General features: G+C 50.1%; 1 protein-coding gene across 1 annotated transcript; it reads left to right on the top strand.

The window, feature by feature from the left end:
• The first annotated feature begins 1,072 nt into the window (after nucleotides 1–1,072).
• Nucleotides 1,073–21,929, top strand: C9H3orf70 (chromosome 9 C3orf70 homolog). The gene is made up of 2 exons (XM_009089270.4): nucleotides 1,073–1,361; nucleotides 18,779–21,929. Exons 1-2 carry the CDS (start codon nucleotides 1,184–1,186, stop codon nucleotides 19,330–19,332), a joined length of 732 nt encoding a protein of 243 aa, XP_009087518.3. The 5' UTR covers nucleotides 1,073–1,183; the 3' UTR covers nucleotides 19,333–21,929.
• The last annotated feature ends 129 nt before the right edge of the window (nucleotides 21,930–22,058 follow it).

Genomic DNA, 22,058 nt, shown 5'->3' with positions numbered 1-22,058 from the left:
CCCAGTGCTGAGCAGAGCAGCAATAAAACTGCAATTTTCTTTCAAACGTAGCAGGGGAACATGTCCACCACCACACTTAGGAAACAAATAATGTAGCCAGGGCTCAAGATAAATCCAAACTTGAATTTTGGCCTAAAGATATAATTGTTGGAAAATAATAATACACTTTCATATGTTTATTAACCAAAATTATATCTACTGATTATTTTACAAAATGAAAGACAAAGTTTATCAGGTTTTTTCAAAATCACTGTGCGCGTAGAAAGAAATCTATTTCTGAATTAAATTAAGTAGCATGATGAAAAAAAAAACCTCAGTGCCCTGCTCCATTGGCTCTGGCACTGCAGGGGTGATCTCTGTCCACCTGTCTCACAGACTAGCAAAGAGCTGCACGCTCGGCGCGTCCCAGATCGCTTGTAATCGGGGCTGCTTCCCTGCTGCCCACACTCCCCGGAGGCTGCTGTCCAGTGCCAGAGTGCCTGGATCCCATTTATCAATCCGGTGGTGTCTGGAGAGGAGCTCCCCAGGGCCGGGGGAGTGCTCGGGGCAGCCTGGCAGCCGGCCCTCAGCCCTGCTGGGAGCCGGGCTAACTCTCCCGGGGCTGGTGGCCGCTCCCGCCGCTGCGAGCGCCCTGAGAAAGCAGGGAAACCTCACAGCGGCCCTCAGCTGCCGGCAGCGCCCTCGGGCACCGTCTCGGGCTCAGCCCGCAGCGCGGGGCAGCCCGCGGGTCGCCCTCCCTGCCATGAGGGGCAGAGCCATCGAGGGGTACGGCCATCGCGGGACACGGCCGCCAGGGCACATCGCCATCGAGGGCATGACTATCGTGGACACAGCTATGAGGGGCCTCGGTCACCGGAGGGCACTGCCATCGTGGGGCATGGTCATCGAGGGACAGAGCTATCGGAAGGTACGGCCATCGGGGGACAGCGCCACCGGCTGCCGCAGCCACCGGGGTACCGCGGGCGGTGCTGCGGGACCGGGGCGGGGCAGGGCGGGGCGAGGCGGGCGGCCGGGCCCTGCCCGCGGCGCTGCCCCCGCGGCGCTGGGCGAGCGGGCGGTCCCCGCTGCGGCTCGGCGCCTTCTCCTCCTCCTTCTCCTCCTCCTCGTCTTCAACCTCCTCCTCCTCCTTCTCCTCCTCCTCTGGCCGCTGCGGCGCGGGGGCTGCGGGCGGAGCGGCGGCGCCATGAGCGGGGCGGCGGCGGCGGCGAAGAGCGAGAAGCTGGACGAGGCTCAGGCGCTCGCCCGCAGCTGCGCGGGCAGACCCGACTTCCAGCCCTGCGACGGGCTCTCGCTCTGCGCCACCCACAGCCACGGCCGCTGCTTCCGCCTGCACTGGTGCTGCCACCTGGGATGGTGCCACTGTGAGTGAGGGGGCGAGGGAGCGGGCGGGGGGTGCGCGATCCCGGCCGTCCCGAATGCCCTGTCGGTCCCCGCGCACTGCTTCACCGCCCGTCCCGTTCTGTCCGTCCCGTTCTGTCCCGTCCCGTCCCGCGGCCAGGAGCAGCCCGCTCCCGGAGCTGTCCGTGCCCAGGCGGCCCCAGTGGGACCCTGACCTCGGTTGCTGCTTCCGTAGGAGCGGCAGCGGCGATGCCCGGAGAGTTCTCTCGGGGCCTGGAGTCCCAGTGCTCCTCTCCCGCTGAGCCGGCCGGAGGGTGAGCTGTGGCACCGCTGTCCTTCGCACCACCCACTTCATTCTCGGTGCTAATGGTTTTCTTTTTACAAGCGTAAACCCCTTTGAGCAGAGAGGTAACTGCTTTAGGCTATATATAGCAGATAGCTTCAAAATCCAGTATTGAGCCAACTCTGGTGAAAAGGCGCCCAACGACTTGAATATCAGTATTCAAGATCCTGATGTATCTAATCATGGAGGCTGAGATTGAACTGTGGATGTCCAAACATAGTTTGATGAATAATTAATCACGTAGAGCCTTGAACAGCAGGCTTTCCCAGCAGCGTGTTGATGCGAGGTCAGGAAATGGTGATGGAGCAGTGTACTTGGGTCGTGTTGTGTTCTGGAGATCTTAAAGCTTGGTGGTCAAGGTTAACACTGGACTCTTACGTGAGGATTACATGGTGGTGCTGAAGGTGTCCCTGGACTCCTGATATCCCATTCTCATTTTAAATCCATTGCCATTGCCATCTCTCCTTGCAATTTAGTCACCTTCACGGATTCCCCTTCACACAGACTTTTTGCAAATTTTGTTTCACAGGGAAAGGGGGCTGCCCCAAAAGCCAGCTTTTGTTTGGATGCAAGCTTCTATATCAATTAAATATGCATTTCAGGAATTTTGCCTTGATTTGGGGTTCTTTTGAAAGCAGTTCAGGACAAAATGTTTTCTTCTGTCTGTGCCCTAAGTACTGTGTGGCACAACTGGCAGTGTGAGGAGGTGCCACAGTCACCTGTTGCACAGGGACAGGGGCACCGGTGTTTCATCAGTAACACAAAGGTTCTGACCTACATTCTTCCTAACATTTCCCTGGCCTCAGTTATTTGTGGCCACCATCAAGATATAAAAGCTTATGAGCACTCTGGATCAGAGCTCAAAGTGGGGCTTATAAACTGGAGATGTTACTCAAAATCATCTGGGAATGGTCCTGGGATGAGGAAGTCAAATACCCAGAGAAGTGATTGCAGAGATGAATCTGGGGATTAGGATGGATCACAAACTGCTTTGCCTCAGCAGCAGGAGGACTGTGTGGCAGAAAAGCCAAACCCAGAGCACCAGCCTTCGCTTTGGGATGCATTACCAGGAGCATGGCAAGCGTGCAATTTAATTAGTCTCTTCAGCTCAGTGATGAGGAAACCAGGCTGATGGGCTGAGCTTTGGGCATTGCACTTTATAGAACTGTAGGAGAAATGGGGAGGAGATCGCAGAGATCAGCTGAGAAAAATATGCTTTACAAGGGGGTGCAAAAGAAAGGGTTGTTTGGGCTGTAAAAAATTGAGGGAGGGAGAAGGCAAGGGCTGATGAGCTTTGCAAACTGTAAGGTGGCCTTGCAGAGCAGCTGTGTTCAAGTCCTCCTCTGCACAGAGGTGGCAGATAACCAGGTATCTCTTAGCTGTGACAAGGAGAGTTCAGGTTTGGATATGGGAAAATATAACTAGAAAGAGAAATGCAGCAGGGGAACAGAGTACTTGAGAAGGTGAAGAGTCGTGGTCCTTCGGGAAAGGCTTAGACTGGTGTCTCTAGGCATTACATGGAGCTGCTTCCCTCTTGGAAAGACCACTTGAGATCCCATCCAACCCTTTGCTTCTGTGTGGCAATTAAAAGATTTAAAAATAGTAATAGATTTGCAAGAAGTACAGACTTCCTTCTCAATTCTTCCTTTATGGCTAAGGAAAAGTTGAGATACTTTTGTCTCAAGAAACCAGGATTTTAAATGGAGGATTTTAAAGGAAGTCACACACTTCACTGCCTTGTTTAATCTTCTGAAAGCCTTGCTGAAGTGTGCTCCCTTCTTGCCCCTCATTTCCTAATGCAAATTTCAGAGCTAAGGATCTCTTTGTATCCTGTTCCTGTGCAATGAGTTGAGTTGGACTTAAAAGGGGTAAGAATGAGGTCTATAATGGGAAACTGTATAGAGGTCAGAGATGTAATTAAACAGTATTGGGACTTACCTTGCATAAATGCAGTGCTGTAATACGGACTTGGGAATCCTCAGAGGGTTCTTGAAAGTGCTTTTCTGTGACTCTTAAGAGCTGTATTGGGGAACAGGAAACTCTACATCAATTAAAAGGGCCATTGAAGTATTATTTTCCATCAGTGGCCAAGGTCCTTGAGAATGTCAACTCAGTTAAAGTGCACTTACACTGTGAAATTACAAAAACTCACCATGCCATGATGAGTAGATTGTCTCCTCATGTGTATTCAGGATCACATCTGCTTACTTCAGTGACAGGAGCAATTTAGCGTTGCAGAGCCACTTGGCTATGGAAGGAATAATTGAGAAGGAACCCAGCCTGAATTCCCAAAGCCCTTGTGGCTGGCATGCTCGGAAGTGAGCAGTACTGGAGGCGCTCTCTTTGCCACTGATGTTTCTCTGTCCGTAAAATGGCAATAATAGCTGGCAGGGAGATCAGGGACTGACTGGTGTATCCAAACAGCTCTGAGAGCCTCAGCTGCCCTGGGTGCCTGTATGACTTGTGTGTCTCAGCCTGGAGTTCTGAGGTCCCTTTCAGTCTGGTCTGGCTTGGTGAGGAGCAGATTTCCCAGTGTGGTGTTTCTCTAATGTGCTCCCTTGTGTGAGGAGCTCTAAACCCAGGTACTGCCTCCATAAGAGGTACTGAAAAACATGCAGGATGGGTGTGCCTGGAGGGACTGGGGTGCCTCAGGTGTCACTGGAGCTGCTGGGCTCTGTCGGGGAGTGCAGGGACACCTCTTCCCTGCTGCTGTACTGTCCTCAACACCCCTCCCCTGGGTGCTGCCAGGAGGCTGTGCTGATTCCAGTCTCCACATGGAAGCAGGATGAGGGCTCCAGCCTCAGGAGTCCTTTTCCCGGCAGGGAAGAATGTGTTAGCTCAGGAATTGTTTTTTACTTCAGCCCCTGTGTTTGACCCACTACACATTTCTCCTGCTTGCTCTATGTACTGCACGTATTCCCTTTGCCAGGGTGGCAGCTCCCTGTTCACTTTCCTCCCCTCTGACAGCCTTGGGAGGTTTTGTTTATTAGATGCAAGCTGAGAGCCTTAAATTACTCTGATCTACTTTTTCCAGAGCCAGAGCAAACATGCCAGAGGCAGGTCTGCAGCAAGGTGCCTGCCTCCCTTTCCTCACCTTGGGATTTCCACTGCAGCTGTGATTTGCACTGATGCTGGCTGTGAGGCTGCTGGCTCTGAGGTGGTACCTGCTTATGTCAGAAAGGATCAGATTCTCAGGGTTGCATCTGTCCTGACCAGACAGCAGGACTTTGACTTTTGCTAATTTTACTTACTAAGAATTAACTGTGAGAGAAGGCACCATGCTTGATACAATTAAGAGCATTCTCTTGCAACTGGGTTCATTTGTAATCTGAATATCTTGCATTCTGTTAAACACCCTACAAACCCCTCAGTACATTATGCTGCAATTATCAATAATACATGATGAATCGTGGTTCCACAGCAGTTGCATCAATAGACTGTAATTGTGCCACCTTGTATTAGCCTTTCTATGCTTTTTCCCCCCCCGATTCAGCATCAAAAGAGCAAGCTTTTAGCTCCTTAAAGCCTCTTGCATATCTTATATTGAAAAGTAAATGCAGAAAATAAATTTCAGTACCACCACTTTTACAGGTTGAGCTGTTTGGAACCTTTACAAGAAAACAAACCAAGGAGGGGGAAGTGTGAGATCCCCATTGGGGGGCCAGGAAGGGAACATATTGCTAGGCTCAGGCAAGGAACAAGATCGTGGTGGCAGGAAAGGTTTTTAAAAACACCTGCTCCCCCTCCCTTGCAGTTTGCTGGGTGGTGGATAGCACTTGCAGGTGTGCCTTGGATTAGTTTCCCACTCCCTGGTGTGCATCACAAATTATGGCACTGCTCGGCTGGAGTTTGCAGCCAGACCTGGCAGGTTCTGCATGAGGTCAGGGAGGCCTGGTAAGAGATCCAAGGAACTCTCATTTTTCAGCTAAGAGGAGAAAATGGGTTTGTGTGATGGGTGGCATGCCACAAAGGGCATGTGTTTGCTGGGTGGTTTTGGGGAGAAGGGCTTCTCTGAATTTGGTCATGCTAACAATATTCTGGGAATGTAGAACTAGAGTACATTTACATTTGTTGTTCAGCTGAACAGGCAGCCCAGGGTTTCTCTTGACTCTCAGAGCTCCATTGCTTCCTCTCAGTGTCTGAGGGCACCCAGCAGAGGCACAATCCCTGTGATTGGGGTCTCATCAGTCCCAGCTGTGTGCTGGCCAGGGGAGGGGGCTATCCCTTATCCATTGCCCACAGCTGCAGCCAGGGAATGAGCCAAATCAGCACAGTCACTGCACCTGGGTGTGCTCTGAGCTGATACTGCTCCTCACATTCTTCTCTGCTTGAATCACTAGTGGCTTTCTTTTATACCATTTTAAAATGAAGGCATTTGTTTTCTGTCGCACAGAGCTAGTGAAAGATCTCTGTCAAGGCCATCCTCAATTAAACCTCTTCCAGGGAGATGTGGTGTGTGTCCATGGCAGTCCTGCCTGCTCTCTGGGAGGTAGACACCTGGCCCAGGTGCAGGCATTTTCCCCTGCCACACGGTGATGTGTACAGCATTTCAGGATCTCTGTGCACACCAGCAGCATTTCCAAGGTGTCTCTGCTGCTCTCCAGTGACAGAAGCCATCAGGAGGGGCCCTGACACTCTCCCAAGCCCAGAGAGTGGGCTAACGTAACGTAACGTAATTACCCAGACCCCAGTCTGCCTGTGGGAATTGTGAGGAGGGAATCAGTGAGGGAGCCCTGCTTTCCTGTGACAGAGCTGGTAAGTGAGCTGAGATGGTATGGGGAGGAATTCAGGTGCATCCTGATAGGGCTTGGGGTCTAAAGAGGAGCTGTGCCTGCCTGCAGCCAGTGTCTGTCACTCCCTGCGTGTTAGAGGAGCAGCCACAGCCCTGGGGGGCTCTGCAGCACAGCATACACAGTACATCTCCAGAAGCCTTGCTCTTATTCCAGTAGGTTTTCTTCATGTTGGTTTTTGGTGGCTGTTAAACTCGTTTCCGCATCCAGGAGGGAGCAGAAGGGCAGCAGTGCTCTGGTGCTCTGTCTGCAGATGGTGATGTGCGCTGGAAGCAGCCAGCCTGGCAGCGGGGAGGGCAACTTGGATTTCCAGTAATACTGTTCCACAGGGCAAAACTACATCCTGATGACCAATTTGTTGGGTAAACAGGGAAAGGGAGTTGTAACATGCTTGTTTCTGAAATTCTGAGTATTTGGAGGAGCTCATACATTTTTCTTCATGGAAAACTCTTGTTTAAGGTGGAATGGAGTAGTGGGGCTAGGAGCAGTAGGACTGGGAATTCCCAGAAAACACAGCTTGATCTAGAGGGAGAATGACACAAATCCTGGGACAAATAGGCATTTTTAATTTACTTCTGCTGTGAAAAGGATTTGAACGTTCATCCTGTTAAGTCAATGTATGGACAGAATGTTTGTGCACAGAACAAGGCATTATGCTGAGTGCTAGGCAGAAACAGCAGAAAGGTGGATGTTGCAGCTTGTAATGGGAAAAGACTTTTAATGAGGATTTGTTGCCTGTGGCTGTGCAAGATCTTCTCTTCACCTGTATTTTAAAGAGCTATGATATTCCAGCTTCGCTTCACTAAGCTGTACACAACCAAGGAAAGAATGTCAGCTTAATATATTCTGATATTCTGAAGTGTTACTCTAAGGGGAAACACTGCCAGTTTTTATGGGTGCACCATTCCAGACCTGGATGGGATTTTGGTCCTCAGTTTTTAGTTACAATCTGGAAATCATAGTATGAATGTACCACTGAGAAGAGAACTCACATGTGTTGATTCTTTGTACCCTGTGGGAATGTCAGCGCCTCTGGAAGAACATACTGCCATTCATTCTGAATCCTTACTATAATGTTTAGAGACATGCATGTTCTGTTATTATTAACAAAGGTGCAGATATCACTTAACAGAATTAGACCACTGTAAAATCTCTGAATTCAAGCTACTTGCTTAGTGTGTCTCATAGGACTAACTCTTGTACAACTCATGCATGATTGAACAGAAATCACTGTACTTCTTTGTCCAAAAGTCAAAGAAAAAGGGACCTGTGTACCAAAACACTTTCTGCTAGCCGAAACCTCTTTGTCATGCATGACTCTGAGGCTGTTTTGTAATCTGTCTGTCCACCTGAGAGGCATAATTCACAAAGAATTTTATCTGCTTGCCCCAAACTCAGTGATCTGCTGGTAAGAGCCTCTGAGAGTGGCAGATAACTGACACCCTTCCTCTGTGGCTGCTTGAAGGGTTAAGTGCTGATTTTGAGAAACCTGAAAGGACAAAGCTGGGGATGTTTCCTAGCAGAAGCAAGCTCTTCTGAAGAAAAAGTTCATTAATCTTGTCTCTCTTCAGCTGGTGGTGGTGTCTGTGCATGCAGGGTGTCCTGAACCCTGCATGGTGAGTGCTGGGCCTGTGCTCCTGTTGGTGAGAGGCTGCTGGCACTTTTGTCACTGCAGAGGAACAGGCTAAAGATAAAATCCACATGGAGCACTGTGCCTGTGGCGAGCGTGTGGCTTCCTTCCTGGACTCTGCAGGTGAGGGAATCTGTTTGCCAGCCTGGGTCTGTGAGCCTGCTTAATGCCAGTGCCCAATGCAAAAGTGCCTGCTGTCACATCCTTCCCCTTGTGGCTTTTGATGGATGTGTCATGGGTCTGACCTGGCAGCCTGTGGTCATAGCCTTGCATTGTCCCGTGAGACTGAGTCACAAGATTGTCCTCGCTGTGACTTCCATCCTGCAGGTCTGCTGAGCTGAAACTGCTCAGGCCTGCTGGAAGCACTGAAGGGGCCTCTCAGGTGCTTGGCACAGGACCTCCAATTTCCTGGCAACACCTGTGTGCTCATCAGGAACTCGTTTTGTCACCGCTTGTGTTGCTGCACCAGCAGAGCTGGGCTTGTAGAGCAGGGGCATCTTGGGGTGCTCTTATGTAACGGCTCTCGATTTAACCAGTGCTGCTGTACACTTCATGACTCACTGCCAGCCTTGGTAACTTATTTCTGCTCACTGGTGAGGCTCTACTAGAAATTTGTGTTTCTGTAAAGGATAAAAAACAAAATGCTTTACTCACAAATAGTGTAAGATGTTCCCAAACTCCTGAGAGCTGTGACAGTGTGGGCTTAGCTGCTGATGGATGGCACAAGCTTATACTAATGCAAAAGCTGGTTGACAGTAGACTGGATTCCAGGTAGAGCATCTCTCTCTCTGCATATAAAGTGACCCTGGTTTAATGTGTTGTGGTTTTTCTTCCAGCACCTCTATGAATTTATCTGCCCACAAGATACAGAGTATGTTTTCATAACGGCTTTGATTCTTCCACTAATCAATTTTTATGTAGTGACTGATCACAGAACTCAAGAAGTGCAGTTTGTGCCATTTGGAGATGTTTTTGCCAATAGTTTAGTATATTCACATAGAGGGAAGTCAAAAACCTACTGGGAAAGTGAAAACTGATTGCTTGGCAACTGGGTCTTGTTTTTAACATAGCCATGCTTTAATTTAGGCCATGTAACAGTTGGAATTTATATGTAACCTACGTTGTAAAACAATTTCAGCAAGAGGCATGCATTTGTATTCCTGTTCTCACTGGTGGCTGCGGAGCTCGAGAGCCCACACGTCTGCTCTTGAAGCTGCTTGTTTGGCTGTGTGCTTGCACCCAGCCCTGAAATGACTCCCTGCTGTGCCAGGCTCTGTGTGCCAGGCTCTGTCTGTCCCTCTCCCAGCCACACATGATGCTGGTGCTCACCTGTAACTGTTGCAGGCAGGGTGCTTGGCTGCTCCATGCTGTGTAGCTGCCTGGTTGGATTTCAGTGCTTTCCCAAGCCCAAGCCCCACTCCAGGTGTTTGCACTCACTCCCCTGGTCCCTGGTAAAAGGTTGGGGCAACATGAGGTGTGTCAGGGTGGACTGACCAGCTCTTGCAGCCTTCCTGCAGTCTACCAGTGTTAGCCCAGCTAACAGGGCAGGTAGAAGGAGAAACTCACCTTTTGCCTTGTTTTTCCTCCCTGTGCCACTAGACCTCGATCTGCTGGCACAGGAGCCATTCTGTAGCTGGTCCTGTGGGATCTTGTCTCTCAGGATGTGAAGCCAAGGGTGATGCTCTCACCTCTGCCAGCACTGGCTCACAGCAGAGAGCTGTTTGTGCTCCCAGCTGTGCTGACCAGGTGCTCCAAGCCACTTGCCTGCAGTGGCACTGTGTGATACCATGGCTCAATGTGATATCCACCTGCTCCACCTCCAGTGGTGGTATTGGGCTTCTATGTGTTGATGAAAAGCATTGCTGGATCCCATACCCCTCCAAGGGGAGCACTGGTGCCTATACTTGCACTCCTGAGCTCCAGGTGGTGATGTGTGTTGTGCACAGGCAGGGAGAGCAGTCCTTTAAAATCCCTAGAAATGGGCTCTCTAGAGGCTTGTGATGGAAATAGCTTGGTTTGAATGGCATGTGAATGGAGATGTGCATGAGGCACCAGGAACTGTAGAGGGTGATCTTGCAAGCCCAATAAGTTGCAGCTGGGTCAGTTGCTGAAGATTGGAGGTGGGCCTGATCTTAACAGGCCACACCTGCAATCAATAAGAACTAGTGCTATATAAGAGTAAGGAAAGAGGAGTGAGGAGAGTCAGATTACTGCGAGGACCTGGAGAAGTCAGTGTGTAGAGGAGCTGCCTGTATCAAGAAGGTATGAAGCTCTGATAATATGAAATCCTTGTACTATGATGATGATAGAACCTTTGGTATCTAAGACAACAGGAACAGCGCTGGGGTAACAGAGTGTGTTGGGAATAAGGACCCTGTTCCCAGCACTGGAGCTAAAGAACATGGTGGTGTCCAGCCTGAAGGCTCCTGCCCCCCACGCAGCAACTGCACAGATGATGTGTCAGCAGATCCTGGGCTCTGGCCGCAGGAAGGGATCAGCACGGGTACAGCATGTCCCATGGGCCATTGTTTCTCCTGTCAGTCACCAGGAAAACACTGTGGCCACAGAGATGTGTCTATTCCAAGCTGTGAATCCCAACCTCCTGCCCCAGCTGTCCCCTGTGGGTGCAGAGTGTGGGTCTTTGGAGAGGACTTTTCCTTCAAGGACCTGGTGAGCTGTTCTGCTTATTTAAGAATTCTCAAGAAAGCATTCCATCATATGCAGAGGCTCAGGGTGCCCCCTGCAGCACATACCACACACTTGAAGACAACTGGATCTTGTGTCTCCAGTCCCTTTGATTTCCAGGCAATGCCACGGTCTTCTGGGTAGTTTGACATGGAGCTGTGCTTATGTTGCTTTGTTTCCCTGTCAGTACACTGACTGGCTGCATGGAAACCATGGGCTGCTGAAGCTAGAGCAGATGGTGCTCAGGGATGGGGTTGTAGAATAAATATTTAGCACTAAGCCATTTTTTTCTATTTTCTCTCCTGAATTTTAAAAATATCTAGTGTAACTTGGGGGATACACATTCCCCTGAGAAATTTTAAGAAGTGGCTGTTCTGGCCTTTGGGGGTGGGTTTGGAAGGGATGTTGGAAGATGAAAATCCTTGGATTCAGAGCTTGGGTAGTGTTGCCCAGCTGCTGTACTGGCAGAGGTAACCAGGGCTGTGCCACACTTTCCATGCCTGTACTTCTGTGTTTCTGGAACCCAGCATGGAGCTGGGGTTAGTAGCACCTGTGGTATGGGTGACATTCTCCAGCTACTGAAAGGAAAGAGCTCCTCCAGAACACACAGGTGGTGTGTGCTGCTGCTCACTGCCTTGTTGGGTGCTGGTATTCTGTTCCCTTACAATGGTTAGTGAGCAAATACGGCCCCTTTAAGAGGGTTTATGGCTGCATCTCTCAAGCCTTCAGGGTTGCTTTTTCTTTAAGTCCAGTAAATCCATGTAAGCAATGAGAGTAAAGAGCAGGGATGATGGAGGAAGCTCCAGGGTCTGTTTGCATTTAAGTGTTACCTGCTCTTAAGCTGATGTGCACAGAAACTCCTCAAAGGCTTAGACAGCTCACAGCATGTACTGTCATGATCCTTTTTGTATTTAAAACAGATCAAGACAAAAGGGCATTAAAATACAAATGTGATGAGGAAAAACTTCCTGATTTTTTTTCCCCATCTGTGCTGGTTTCCTGTGAAAAGCATCGAGTCAGGGGCTGGCTCAGCTGTCTGGCTGTACAGCAGGGAGGGAACACCTCCACAGGAGAGAGCTGGCAGCTGTATGGAATTGCTCCTAGGCAGCCACTGCCAAAACATCACTGGACTGGTTCTTCCCTGTGCTTGGATGGGGTCTGGAATGGGGTGGATTCATTAGTGCTCAGATGGAGGTGCTTCTGTCAGAAGGAGCTGTTTGCAGTGATATATTTTTGTTAGGGCACAGCCTGCCAGCCCTTCCTGCTGCACTTCAAGACTGCTCAGGTGCTGGTGTGTGGCTGCTTTTTCTGTTGCTCCTTTGCTGAGTTGATTTGTGCCCTTGGAGTCTCTTCTGTGATCCCTTACTGGGCCTTCTAGTTCTGCCAGAATTCCTGCAGGTATGCTGAATGTTCTGTTTGCATTCCCCACACCAGAAATTTGTTTGAGCAATCTCGGTGCTTTTTCAAAGTTGTTTGGACAAAGTGCAAGGCAGAAATATCACTCACACCGATGTGCTGCATGCCTTTATCTACAAGGCTTCTTCAAGGTGGACAATCATTTCAGTTATGCCTTATTATAACCACCAGTGGCCCAGTTCAGCTCTACTTGAGCCTGTCAATCTGGCAGTGCCTCAGTTTCTTGAAATGTTTTCCATTTCCTCTGGTGGCTCATTCCACATCTTTTGCTCACCACACATCCCATGAGGATTTGCTGGATATGACATGATGTTTATTCCATACATCACAAAGAAGTGCAGACTGGGCAAGCAGTGCAGTTTTTCACATGTGCCATCTGTAAATGTGCTCGGGGTTTCTCCTTCCATTTGTTCTCACCCCTCTGGAAAAGTTAGTACTGTGCTCTAAGTGTAGTTTGGAGTTGTGATAGTCCTTGGCAAGTATTTACAGCTAGGGCAAGCTTTGTTTGCAAGGGTTTGTTGTTCCAAGCCATGCATGTAACTGGAGAGAGGAAGAGGAGAGCCAGAGCAGTCATTCTGTCCACTGTTCAGCTGGCAGGGCTGGAGGGCTCAGCCCAACGTCACACTTCCCAATGGAATTCCACTCTGCTGGGCACTTGGCAACAGCAGGTGTAGTGGGCACCTCCAGCAGACTGAGGATGCTGAGTGCCCTCCATAAACCTGTCCAGGATCTGCAGCGAGCTTTGCCTTAGTCTGTGAAGGAGGAAACACTCCCTTGCCCCAAGGTTCTGCTGTACCAGCTGTGAATCCCTACCTGGTTCCTTCCCATGGCTGGGCTGGCAAACCTGTGCCATCCACTGCTCTGGGGTACCCTGGAAGCCCAGCTGGGTGTGACAGCTTCTGTACTGTCCTGGGGCCACTGTGCCAGCACTGGCAGCAGGGCACCACTCCTGCTCTGAGCTGTCACCACCTGGCAGAGAGCTGCACATCCACCTGGTGCTTCCCCAGAGCCAGACTTGGCTCTCCTGCCCCACCCAGGAGATGTGAAACAAATGCTGCTGGAAGAGCACTCAGTTGTTCTGTCTCTTGTGTGAGCAAAGCCAGTGCTCGAGAAGCTCATCTCCAAGGTTTCCACACACAGAACAGCTGTGCAGGGAGCTCTCCCTGGAATAATGCAGATCCCCTCCAAGGCAGCGCTGTCTCCTGTCACACATGCATTATGAATGCTTCCTTTGCCTTCACTCCTTCAGAGCTGTGTGGTATTTAATTAGAGGGTTTTTACGTTCTTCATAGTGGGACCAATTCCCCTCCTGTGTGAGCTGAATTTTTTGGCAGAGTTGTGAGTGGCAATGGCAAAGTCTGGCACAGCTGAAGTGAGAATCCCATTGGACTTCACAAGGGGGGATTACTGGTGCTGTTACACAGGTGTATGTTCAGGCAGCACCAAGTCACCAGTACCTGGGGAGCAGCTCCCTGCTGGGGAACAGGACACATCCTTCCACAGCCTCACTGGGGGCCTGTGCAGCCATGGACTGTGCCCTGGGGTCACAACTCCAGCCCCTCTGGAGCATCCACCACAGCCAAAGGCATGGAGATTCCCTTGGGATCAGAGCCAGTTCACCTTCAGCCACCTCTGCTTGGGACTTCCACGAGTGCTCAGCCCACACATGAGCAGCTCCTAAGCTGAGCCAGGTCACATTCAATAGCTGCCAAGTAGCAGGTCTTTGTTAACCTTGCTGATTTTTGGAGATAGATGAGCTGGCAGATGGGAGGCTGTAGAAATATTTGTTCCAGCAGCTGCAGGGGGAAGAATACATATGAAGAAAGCTTTTATCTTTCAGTTAATAGATGTCTAAATGCCTTGCATGCAAACAAATATCCATGGTATGTATTGCTGACTTAGATTTGTAAAATCCACAGCTCTCTCTTACCATTTTCTGAAGTGCACTGCAATTCATGGTGTTGTTTATTAGGACTAAGTCCTCCTTTTGAGAGGGTAAAATTTGAGAATTTGTTCTAGGAAACCTCCCTCTTGAAAGCTGGACTTTTTTTTTTTTCAATATGTCAAGCACATTAATGAGTGGTAGAGGTAAACTAGAATGCTGGGATGGAGGGAAGTAGAAAAGAAAATTTTCCAGCCACACCTCTGCTTATTTCATGTTTAAGTTATTTCATATTAGCCACAGAAATTGGTGCTTTGTGTCTGGTGAGGATGCATGCAGACTGCCCAATTAGCAAAAAATCAGAAAGAAATGACCTTGTGGCTTGTTTCTCAAAGCTTGATTTGGGGTTATGGAAGCAGGAGGCTCTATAATACAGCTTCCAGTTAATCAGCCACATAGTTCTGCTTATTAGTGCCACAAACTTAAAAAAATTTTCCAAGTTGCCTGAGTTTGCTGGAGATGTGCAGGTGATGATAGAGCTCCCTGCTTTGCTGGATCCTGCCTTAGCCTGCTGGCAGGCTCACTGGAGGCATGGATCCAAGGCTTTGGGGAACAGCATCCATCCGATTTGGCAACAGAAATCCTATTTCTGTGCACAGAGCAACAGGGAGATGAGCACTGCCCAGCACTCACTTCCTTGGACATAGTTGAATAGTTGTTCTGCAGTTGAGTGTTGGCTGTAGCATGTGCCAGGTCCCTGAGGATTTGGTTTGTGTGCTGGCACAAGGGCCAGCTGAAGAAATGGAGAAACAATTGTCCCTTTCTTGCTGTGTCCAGGCTGCTGTCACTTCGAGGGGTCAGACAGAGGAGCAGTGTTGGTGGGGGATAATGCCCTGAGCACAGAGCAGGCTCAGGGGGACAAATGGTCAAGTGTAGCCTATAGACTTATTTCTGGGGTCTCTTGTATTATCATCTCACCTGTCAGCCAGTGGCTGTCATGGACAACCAAGACTTACCATGGCAGTCATTCTGGCAGAGCCTGATTTCACACTGTTTCCAGGAGGGGAGCAGGTTCTCGTTTCCCTTGAGCCCTTTTGCCACGGCAGTGGAAGTGCAAAGCCAGAGCTTTGACACCTCTTCACAGCAGCTCTTAAAGTGCACCAGAACTTCCTAAACTTCTGCAAATGCAGTAAAATTCTTTTCACAGGATTTGGAGTTTGGTTTTTAGACAGGTGTTTGACACTGTCATACAAATACAAAGTGCAGTACTTTCCCTTCACCACATAGGCAGTGGTGGGGAAGTGATCCAGGAAACAACTTTGGATGTGGTGTCTTGTGACATCTGAATTTGTGCAGAACACTGTCATTTACAGGAGTGTTCATCAGCACAGTGCATCACAGAGTTCCTCAACTGACTTGGAATAAATAGGCAATAAGTTCTGAGCTAGTGTATTAGATGGGATGGAACAGAATAGGTGCTCAAAGTGCTGTTTTATCACAGATTGTTGCCAGCTCTTCAGAGTCAGCAAAAATATTGCTGTTGATTTCCACAGGTATTTGACCAGATTGAGATGGATTATAAGAGAACCTGGGGACTTGTGCTTCCAGGGGCATTTCTAGTGAAAAAGCCTGGCAGTCCTACAAGCTGCAGGGTTGGGGGGCAATCTTATTTCTAATTTCTGCATTTATTTTTCATAGGCTGCATCCTGGCTGATGAGTTTCCATGCATTATGTAGGGTGAGGGGTGGTAACAGAGGCTCAGCATTGTCCACAATCCAGTCTGACAGTCCCAGTTCTGAGCACCTGATCATTTTTTGAAACAAGTTTAATCTGTTTAAAATTGCCTCTAAAACCAGCTAAGACTTGACAAACTTGTACCAGAATACTAAAGAAATGTAGAAATCAGTTAATGTAGAAAATTCTCTTTGCTGTGTGTTGGCTGGTTCCTGCTTTACCCTGGCAGAGCTTGTCCTTGGAACGTGAGGAACATTTCAGCCCCTGTGAGGTTGCACAGACAGGCTCTGAAATCCTGTGCTCTTTGCTCCTGCTCTGCAATTAGTGCCAGCAGGGCAGTCCTGAAACATGCAGGGAGCTGCTGTGTGGCTGCAGTGGAGAAACAACCAGCTGAGCTCCCAGCAACTCCCTGGCTGACCTGGCCACCACTCTTCTTCTTTTCCCTAAAGGGGAAAAACAAACACCAAAAAAATTCAAACTGAAGAGTCTTTGCTTTACCATTCCATGCCCATGCTGTAAGCTTCTTTGGCTTAAATACATTACTTTCTATTCCCAGCATCCCTCAGCCTTCTGCCAGCACGTGGTGACTGTTTTAAGTGGAAAAACAGAGTCCTGTTGTACAGAGACCTTTTATATTCGTCCTGGTAAAATCTTCATTGGACCCTTCCCTGGACTGTTGAAATGGAGGCAGCACAGAACTGAGTTGAAGAAAAGCTTTTCACCAGTATCTGGTTGTATTTTGTCATTGGTTGTCAAAGGAGCCCACACAGAAGCCCTCCAAATCTATGGATAAATAGAGCATTGTGGTTTCAGGCAAGGGCAGGCTGCACTTCAGTTTCCATGAGTTGAATTTATCAGACACTATCCCAGCCAGCAGCACAGTAATCATCAGCTGTGGGGCTTTGCAAGGCAGTGGCATATTTAATGTTCACTAATTTCACAGAAGGATTTCTGGGAAGCAGCAGATGGCAGGAAGCCGTGGGCTGCTGCTGTGGCTGTGAGGGTGAGGAGCTTCCCAGGGAAGTTCTGTCCACAAGATTTGAGAAACCTCTGAGAGACCCCATTGCTCAGAGACGTCAGAACCAAGGATCTGTGCTGGAGGAGTGAGAGCTGTGCTCTGCCTGTGGCTGGAGCATGCAGCTGCTGGATGCCAACACTCATTCCTCTGAGTAACAGCAGGTTTAGGAGCTACACCATGGTACAGAGGTGGCAAGTGGAGAGGATGGCTTTGTGTTTTCTGTCATCCAGCCAGAAGCTGACAGGGGAAAAGCTTGATTTCTTGTCACTGAGCTTTCCCCGTGGCTCTGTCAGCAGTTACCACTGCACAGATCGTAGGGAGAAAACATTGGATGAGGTATTCGAGGAGAGCTGGTCGAAGCTGTTCACACACTTCCCTCTGCTGCCAGCTCTGTCTGCGCTCTCCTCCCGTGGCACACGGCTGGGCTTTTCCCTCGTCGTGTTGGAGCCTCTCCCACGCTCCAGAGCTCGGAGAGCCCCGGTTCCGTGGCCTTTCAGCTGTATTCCTTGTCCTTGGGCTACGGGGATTGTAAATCCCAGCCGATTTTCACGAGAGCCGTTTCCCTTCCAGCAGCACTGCGGGGTGGGAAGAGCCTTCCCGGGGCTCGAGGTTGCCGGTGACATCCCGGAGCTGGCGGAGCACAGGCTGTGCGTGGGCCCCGGAGCGCCGGCAGCACCCGCGGCTGCCGGGAGCCGACAGAGCTCCTCCGGGGCTGGGGGGGTTTCCCGGCCCCAGGGGGATTCTCTGCTGCCGAGAGGCTTTGCAGGGGGAGCGAGCCCTGCCCTGAGGCTTAGAGCAAGCTAGTCTAGTAGGAGGTGTCCCTGCCCTCCTACTAGACCAGGGGGTTGGGACCTCCGTGGTCTTTAAGGTCCTTTCCAAGGAGAGCCATTCTGCGATGTTCCAAAGGAATGGGTAATTCAGGGGGAAAGGCTGCATCTACCTGTGAGCTGGAAACACACCAGCACTCTGCCTTCCTTTCTGCCCGGCACCTGGAGATCTTCAGGCACCCACACAGCCCATCCATGCTTTGGTGCATTTGCTTCCTGTGCAAAGCCGGATCTGCAGCTCGTGCAGCAAAACTCTTCTGACAGCCCCACTACTCACAAGACTTCTGGAAATTTGTGCTTTCCCAGTGGATGAGCCCCTGGGGAGACATGAATCTTTCAGAAGCTTCATGCAAATAAAATGCAGCATTTTACAGTCTTAGGCATAGCCTCAGGTTTCTCAGTTTTTCCTGACATAGTCCCAATTTTCTGCTCTCTTATTTATTTCTGTTAGTGAAGATGTTCACTTCACACTTTGTTCTGCTCAATATAACCAACATAATCCTATTTTCTTACTACTTAAACAGATAATCAAGATGCCTAAAGCTTGGAAATTCCCTTATTTTCTGCCTTAAAATTCTAATCGTAGTTATGTACGAACTTCTGGTTTACAATATGGAAAAACACGATTTAGTCCCCAAAATCAAAGAACATGGAGTCGTGGACACGGAGACTCACTGGAATAATAGTAATATAATAAAATTTTGATAATTGTAGCAAAGATGTAAGCTAGAACTTAACATGTTATGTTCAGTGTTGGGGGGGGGGAAGCCTCTGAGAATCTTGTCCATTTTCTTTCTCCTAAAAGGCAGAGTGGGCAGACCGGGCATCTTTCCCACTTCATGCCTATGGAGTTGTGCCCTGGAGTTAATTCTCCAGAGTTAGTCATGTCCTACAGCAGTCCTCAAGGCAGTGTCAGGGCGGGGAGCAGCACTGGGGTACAGGAGGTTGTGATTACCTGCAGCATTAGGTGTCAGAGGATCCATACCTGGAGAGGCCACGAGAGAAGCAACAGCTGCTGCCAGCAGGGAACTGCTGGTGGTGTCCAAGGGTGTCAATGTCATCGCTTCTGTGTAAACTCAAACTCCTTTAAATGCTGCTCCTGTGTGTCCCCGCAGGTAAATATGTCTACCAGCCCATGACCCCCGTGGAGCAGCTCCCCAGCACCGAGATCCCCGTCCGCCCCCGGGAGTCCCCCAACACCATCCAGATCTCGGTGTCGCTCACCGAGCACTTCCTCAAGTTCGCTCCCGCCTTCCAGCCGCCGCTGCCGCCCGAGGCGCCGCAGTTCTGCACCATCGCCGACCTCTTCATCGACAACTACCGCGTCAAGTGCATCAACGGCAAGATGTGCTACGTGCAGCGCCAGCCGCCCGCTCCGCACAGGGCAAAGCCCGACGAGGGCTCCGTCCGCAACGCCTTAATCACAAAGGAGAGCAATACACCAAAACCAGAGCACTGCTCTTCCCCGTCCAGCTCTGAGGACTCCGGCATCAACGCGGTGGGGGTTCACTACATGGAGTCGTGTGACGAGGACACGGAGGGGGTGGCCGAGCTGAGCTCGGAGGAAGATTACAGCCCGGATAGCAGCTGGGAGCCGGACGAATGCCCGCTCCTGTCGCCCTCGCAGTGCGAGATGGAAGTGATTGAGACTATAGAAACCACTGTGTGACCACACAAGTTGGCATTGGCTCAGTCCACTTCCTTCTCAGTAATGTTGCTTTTGTAGTATTTCTATTTTCTGTTTTTTCTGACAATCCCTTTTTTCCAGTGCACTTGATATTTCAGATTCCTGTCATGGGAGCGCGGTCACAGGACTTACATATAGTGAACTAGAAGCAGCCTGAGCAATTTTAACACATTCTCAGCCTGATCAGCTCTCCCACGTCTGCACGTAAGGTAGTGACAAATCTTAAGACTTTTCTAGCAGAAATAGGCCCTTTTGTTGGTCTGGGTTACCCCACACACAACTTCTCACATGAGGACATGCCACTTGAGACGTTTCCACCTGTCGGGTTGTTGGCAGGGGTCCCTCAGAGCATGGGGGGTGCACGCCTGGAGCAGCAAACTGAGGAGCCCTTAGTCTTTCTCAAACAGCTACACGAGGCTCCTCCCATCTCTGTCTGTCCTGGCGCCTTGTCTGGCCTCTTCCCTAGTGCTAGTGCGATCTTCTCCGAGGCTGTTGGCACCACGCTTCCAGCAGGTTGGAATGGCAAGCTAGAGCATGCATAAAGTGCCTCCAACTATTCTCCAGGCTATGCACCAAGCAGCTGCTGAGGTAGGCCAGGCTCTGAAATCTCCTGAGAAGGCAGGTCTTGCTCTGGAGGGGGATGAGTTGCCTGAATCCACCTGGTCCCTTTTCTCTGCCTAGATCTTGGGAAGGGAGTCTGGCTTTTGCAGGTGGGCAGGAGAGGGAGCAGGCAGAGGTGGGGCATGGCCATCTAACCAATACCACACTGGACTGGGGAGTACCAGGACAGGCGAAGGAAGCGACTACCTCTGAACACCCACCCTTGGCTCCGCCTCTGCCTCCTCCTGGGCTCTTTGGTGCGGACACTCAGGACCAAATGGCCTCAGGGCCTGCATTTGCCTGAAGAATAACAAAGTTTAAACAAAAAGAATTTTACCAGCCACGCCACTGTGTCGGCAGAGCTTGGGGACAGCGTGGAGATGCCCCTGGGAGGTGGCCCACGGTCTCAGTGGCATGTGAGCTTGTTACATTAGAGCCTAAGTTCATCCTAGTGGAGAGAGGAGGCTTTGGCTCCTGCTCCATCACTCCCAGTCCAGGAGCAGGTTCAGAGCAGGGGTCCCTCACCCAGCTGGTAGTGGAGTTGTCCCACAGGAGGCTGAGTTTCAGCCCTGCTTGAAGGAAACAAAAATGTCACTCAGATTCCAGCCAGTTCCATGGAGCTGGAGCCAGTAACTCCTGTGTTCCTGCAGTGGTACTGCCGTTCTTTGTGTAGTTGCTGTTTGCGTTTCACAAGTCCCTGGTGAATGCAAGGCTGTAAAAACCTGTACAGTTAGTGACTGATCCTAGATTATAGTCTGTGGTAGAGGGTGGCTCATCTCTCACTGTATCCTGACAATGTATTCCCAATTTTATACACTTTGTAATCAGTATCTTTAGAAGACATTTAGGCAACAGTGTGTGTCTGTGCACATGCGCGTCTAGGAGTTTCCATGGGTGGATATAAAGTTATGCTGTACTTTTTAGACTAAGACTTTCAGACAAAAATAATAGGTTTTATAGTTTTGATGACTTACATAAAAATGTGCAATGCTTGTGAAATGAGGAACTTGGGCCATTGCATGAACAGATACATTCTCACAAGGCACTTGAAAATACTCTGTTTTTCTGAGGGCATTTAACAAAGGCTGTAGTAAAACTAAATAGGATTTATTTTGTTTTTAAGGGTGGGGTTATCTTTCTTGGATGACTACAGTTTCTAACAACATTTTTGGTGTCTTTGGACCATTCAGACACGTTCCATAGGTAGAAGGAAACATTATGTATAAATCTACAGCATTTAATCATATTTAACCTTTCAATTGTAGCCTGAGTGGAGAGCTGAACGAGCTTACTCTCATGCCTGGCCTCTGAGCTTTCCTCCCAGAAAGAGGAAGGCTCTTCCTCCCCTGGGAATGGCTTCTCCTTCCCAGGCAGGAAGGGTGGGCTGGCGCAGCACAGCCTTTCCCAAGGGCAGGGAGCTTCTCACCAGTTCTCCCTGGGGCACCAAGGGCAAGGAACCTGCCCTGCAGGACGCCCCCGCCCAGCACAGCTCACCTTGTTTGCAGGCAAGCAGGAGCTGCAGCCCTGCCCAGGCACAGGCTGGGAGCGCAGTGACCTCGGGGGTGCTGGTGGCAGAGACTCCATAGGGCCCACAGGGTCCTGTCCCTGTCAGGATCCATTCTTTCTTAACTGTAAGTAATTAGCAATACCCACAAGCTGTGAGTGTCTCCTACCCAGGATTTGTTCAGATGTCTTAAGCACAATAAGCTGCCTCTTCCTTCTGTTGTTCCTGGAAAATGTCAGCGGCGCTCTGGGGAGTGCCGGGGCTGCTGGAGAGCGCTCGGGCAGGGCCCAGCCGCGGGGATCTCCTGCTCCATCACACACCCAGCTCCCAGCGCTCCCAGGGAACACCGGGCTCCTTCTTTTGCACAAACACGGGTGTGGCCGTGTTACTGCAGCCATGCCCTGGGCTGGCTGCTCCCCCTGCCAGGGAGAGGTGTGTGTATATTTCCTCTTGAATAAAATACTGAACAACTGGCCTTCTGCTTGTCCTAACTGCCTGTGTGCTTTCCATGCTAGAGGGAAGCACTGCGGGACTTCCAGCAAAGGGCTCCTCACAGCTTCAGATGGCAGCCCCTGACACAGCCCCAGAGCCAGGCAAAGGGAAT

This window comes from Serinus canaria, chromosome 9, assembly GCF_022539315.1.
Source record: "Serinus canaria isolate serCan28SL12 chromosome 9, serCan2020, whole genome shotgun sequence".
NCBI classification, from domain to species: Eukaryota; Metazoa; Chordata; class Aves; order Passeriformes; family Fringillidae; genus Serinus; species Serinus canaria.
This window is presented reverse-complemented; position numbering and strand designations above follow the sequence as displayed.

Excerpts from the sequence above, each read along its gene's own strand:
- C9H3orf70 (XM_009089270.4), top strand. The coding sequence starts at position 1,184 with ATGAGCGGGGCGGCGGCGGCGGCGAAGAGCGAGAAGCTGGACGAGGCT. Across the intron at positions 1,362-18,778 it reads CCACCTGGGATGGTGCCACT|GTAAATATGTCTACCAGCCC; the intron begins GTGAGTGAGGGG and ends GTGTCCCCGCAG.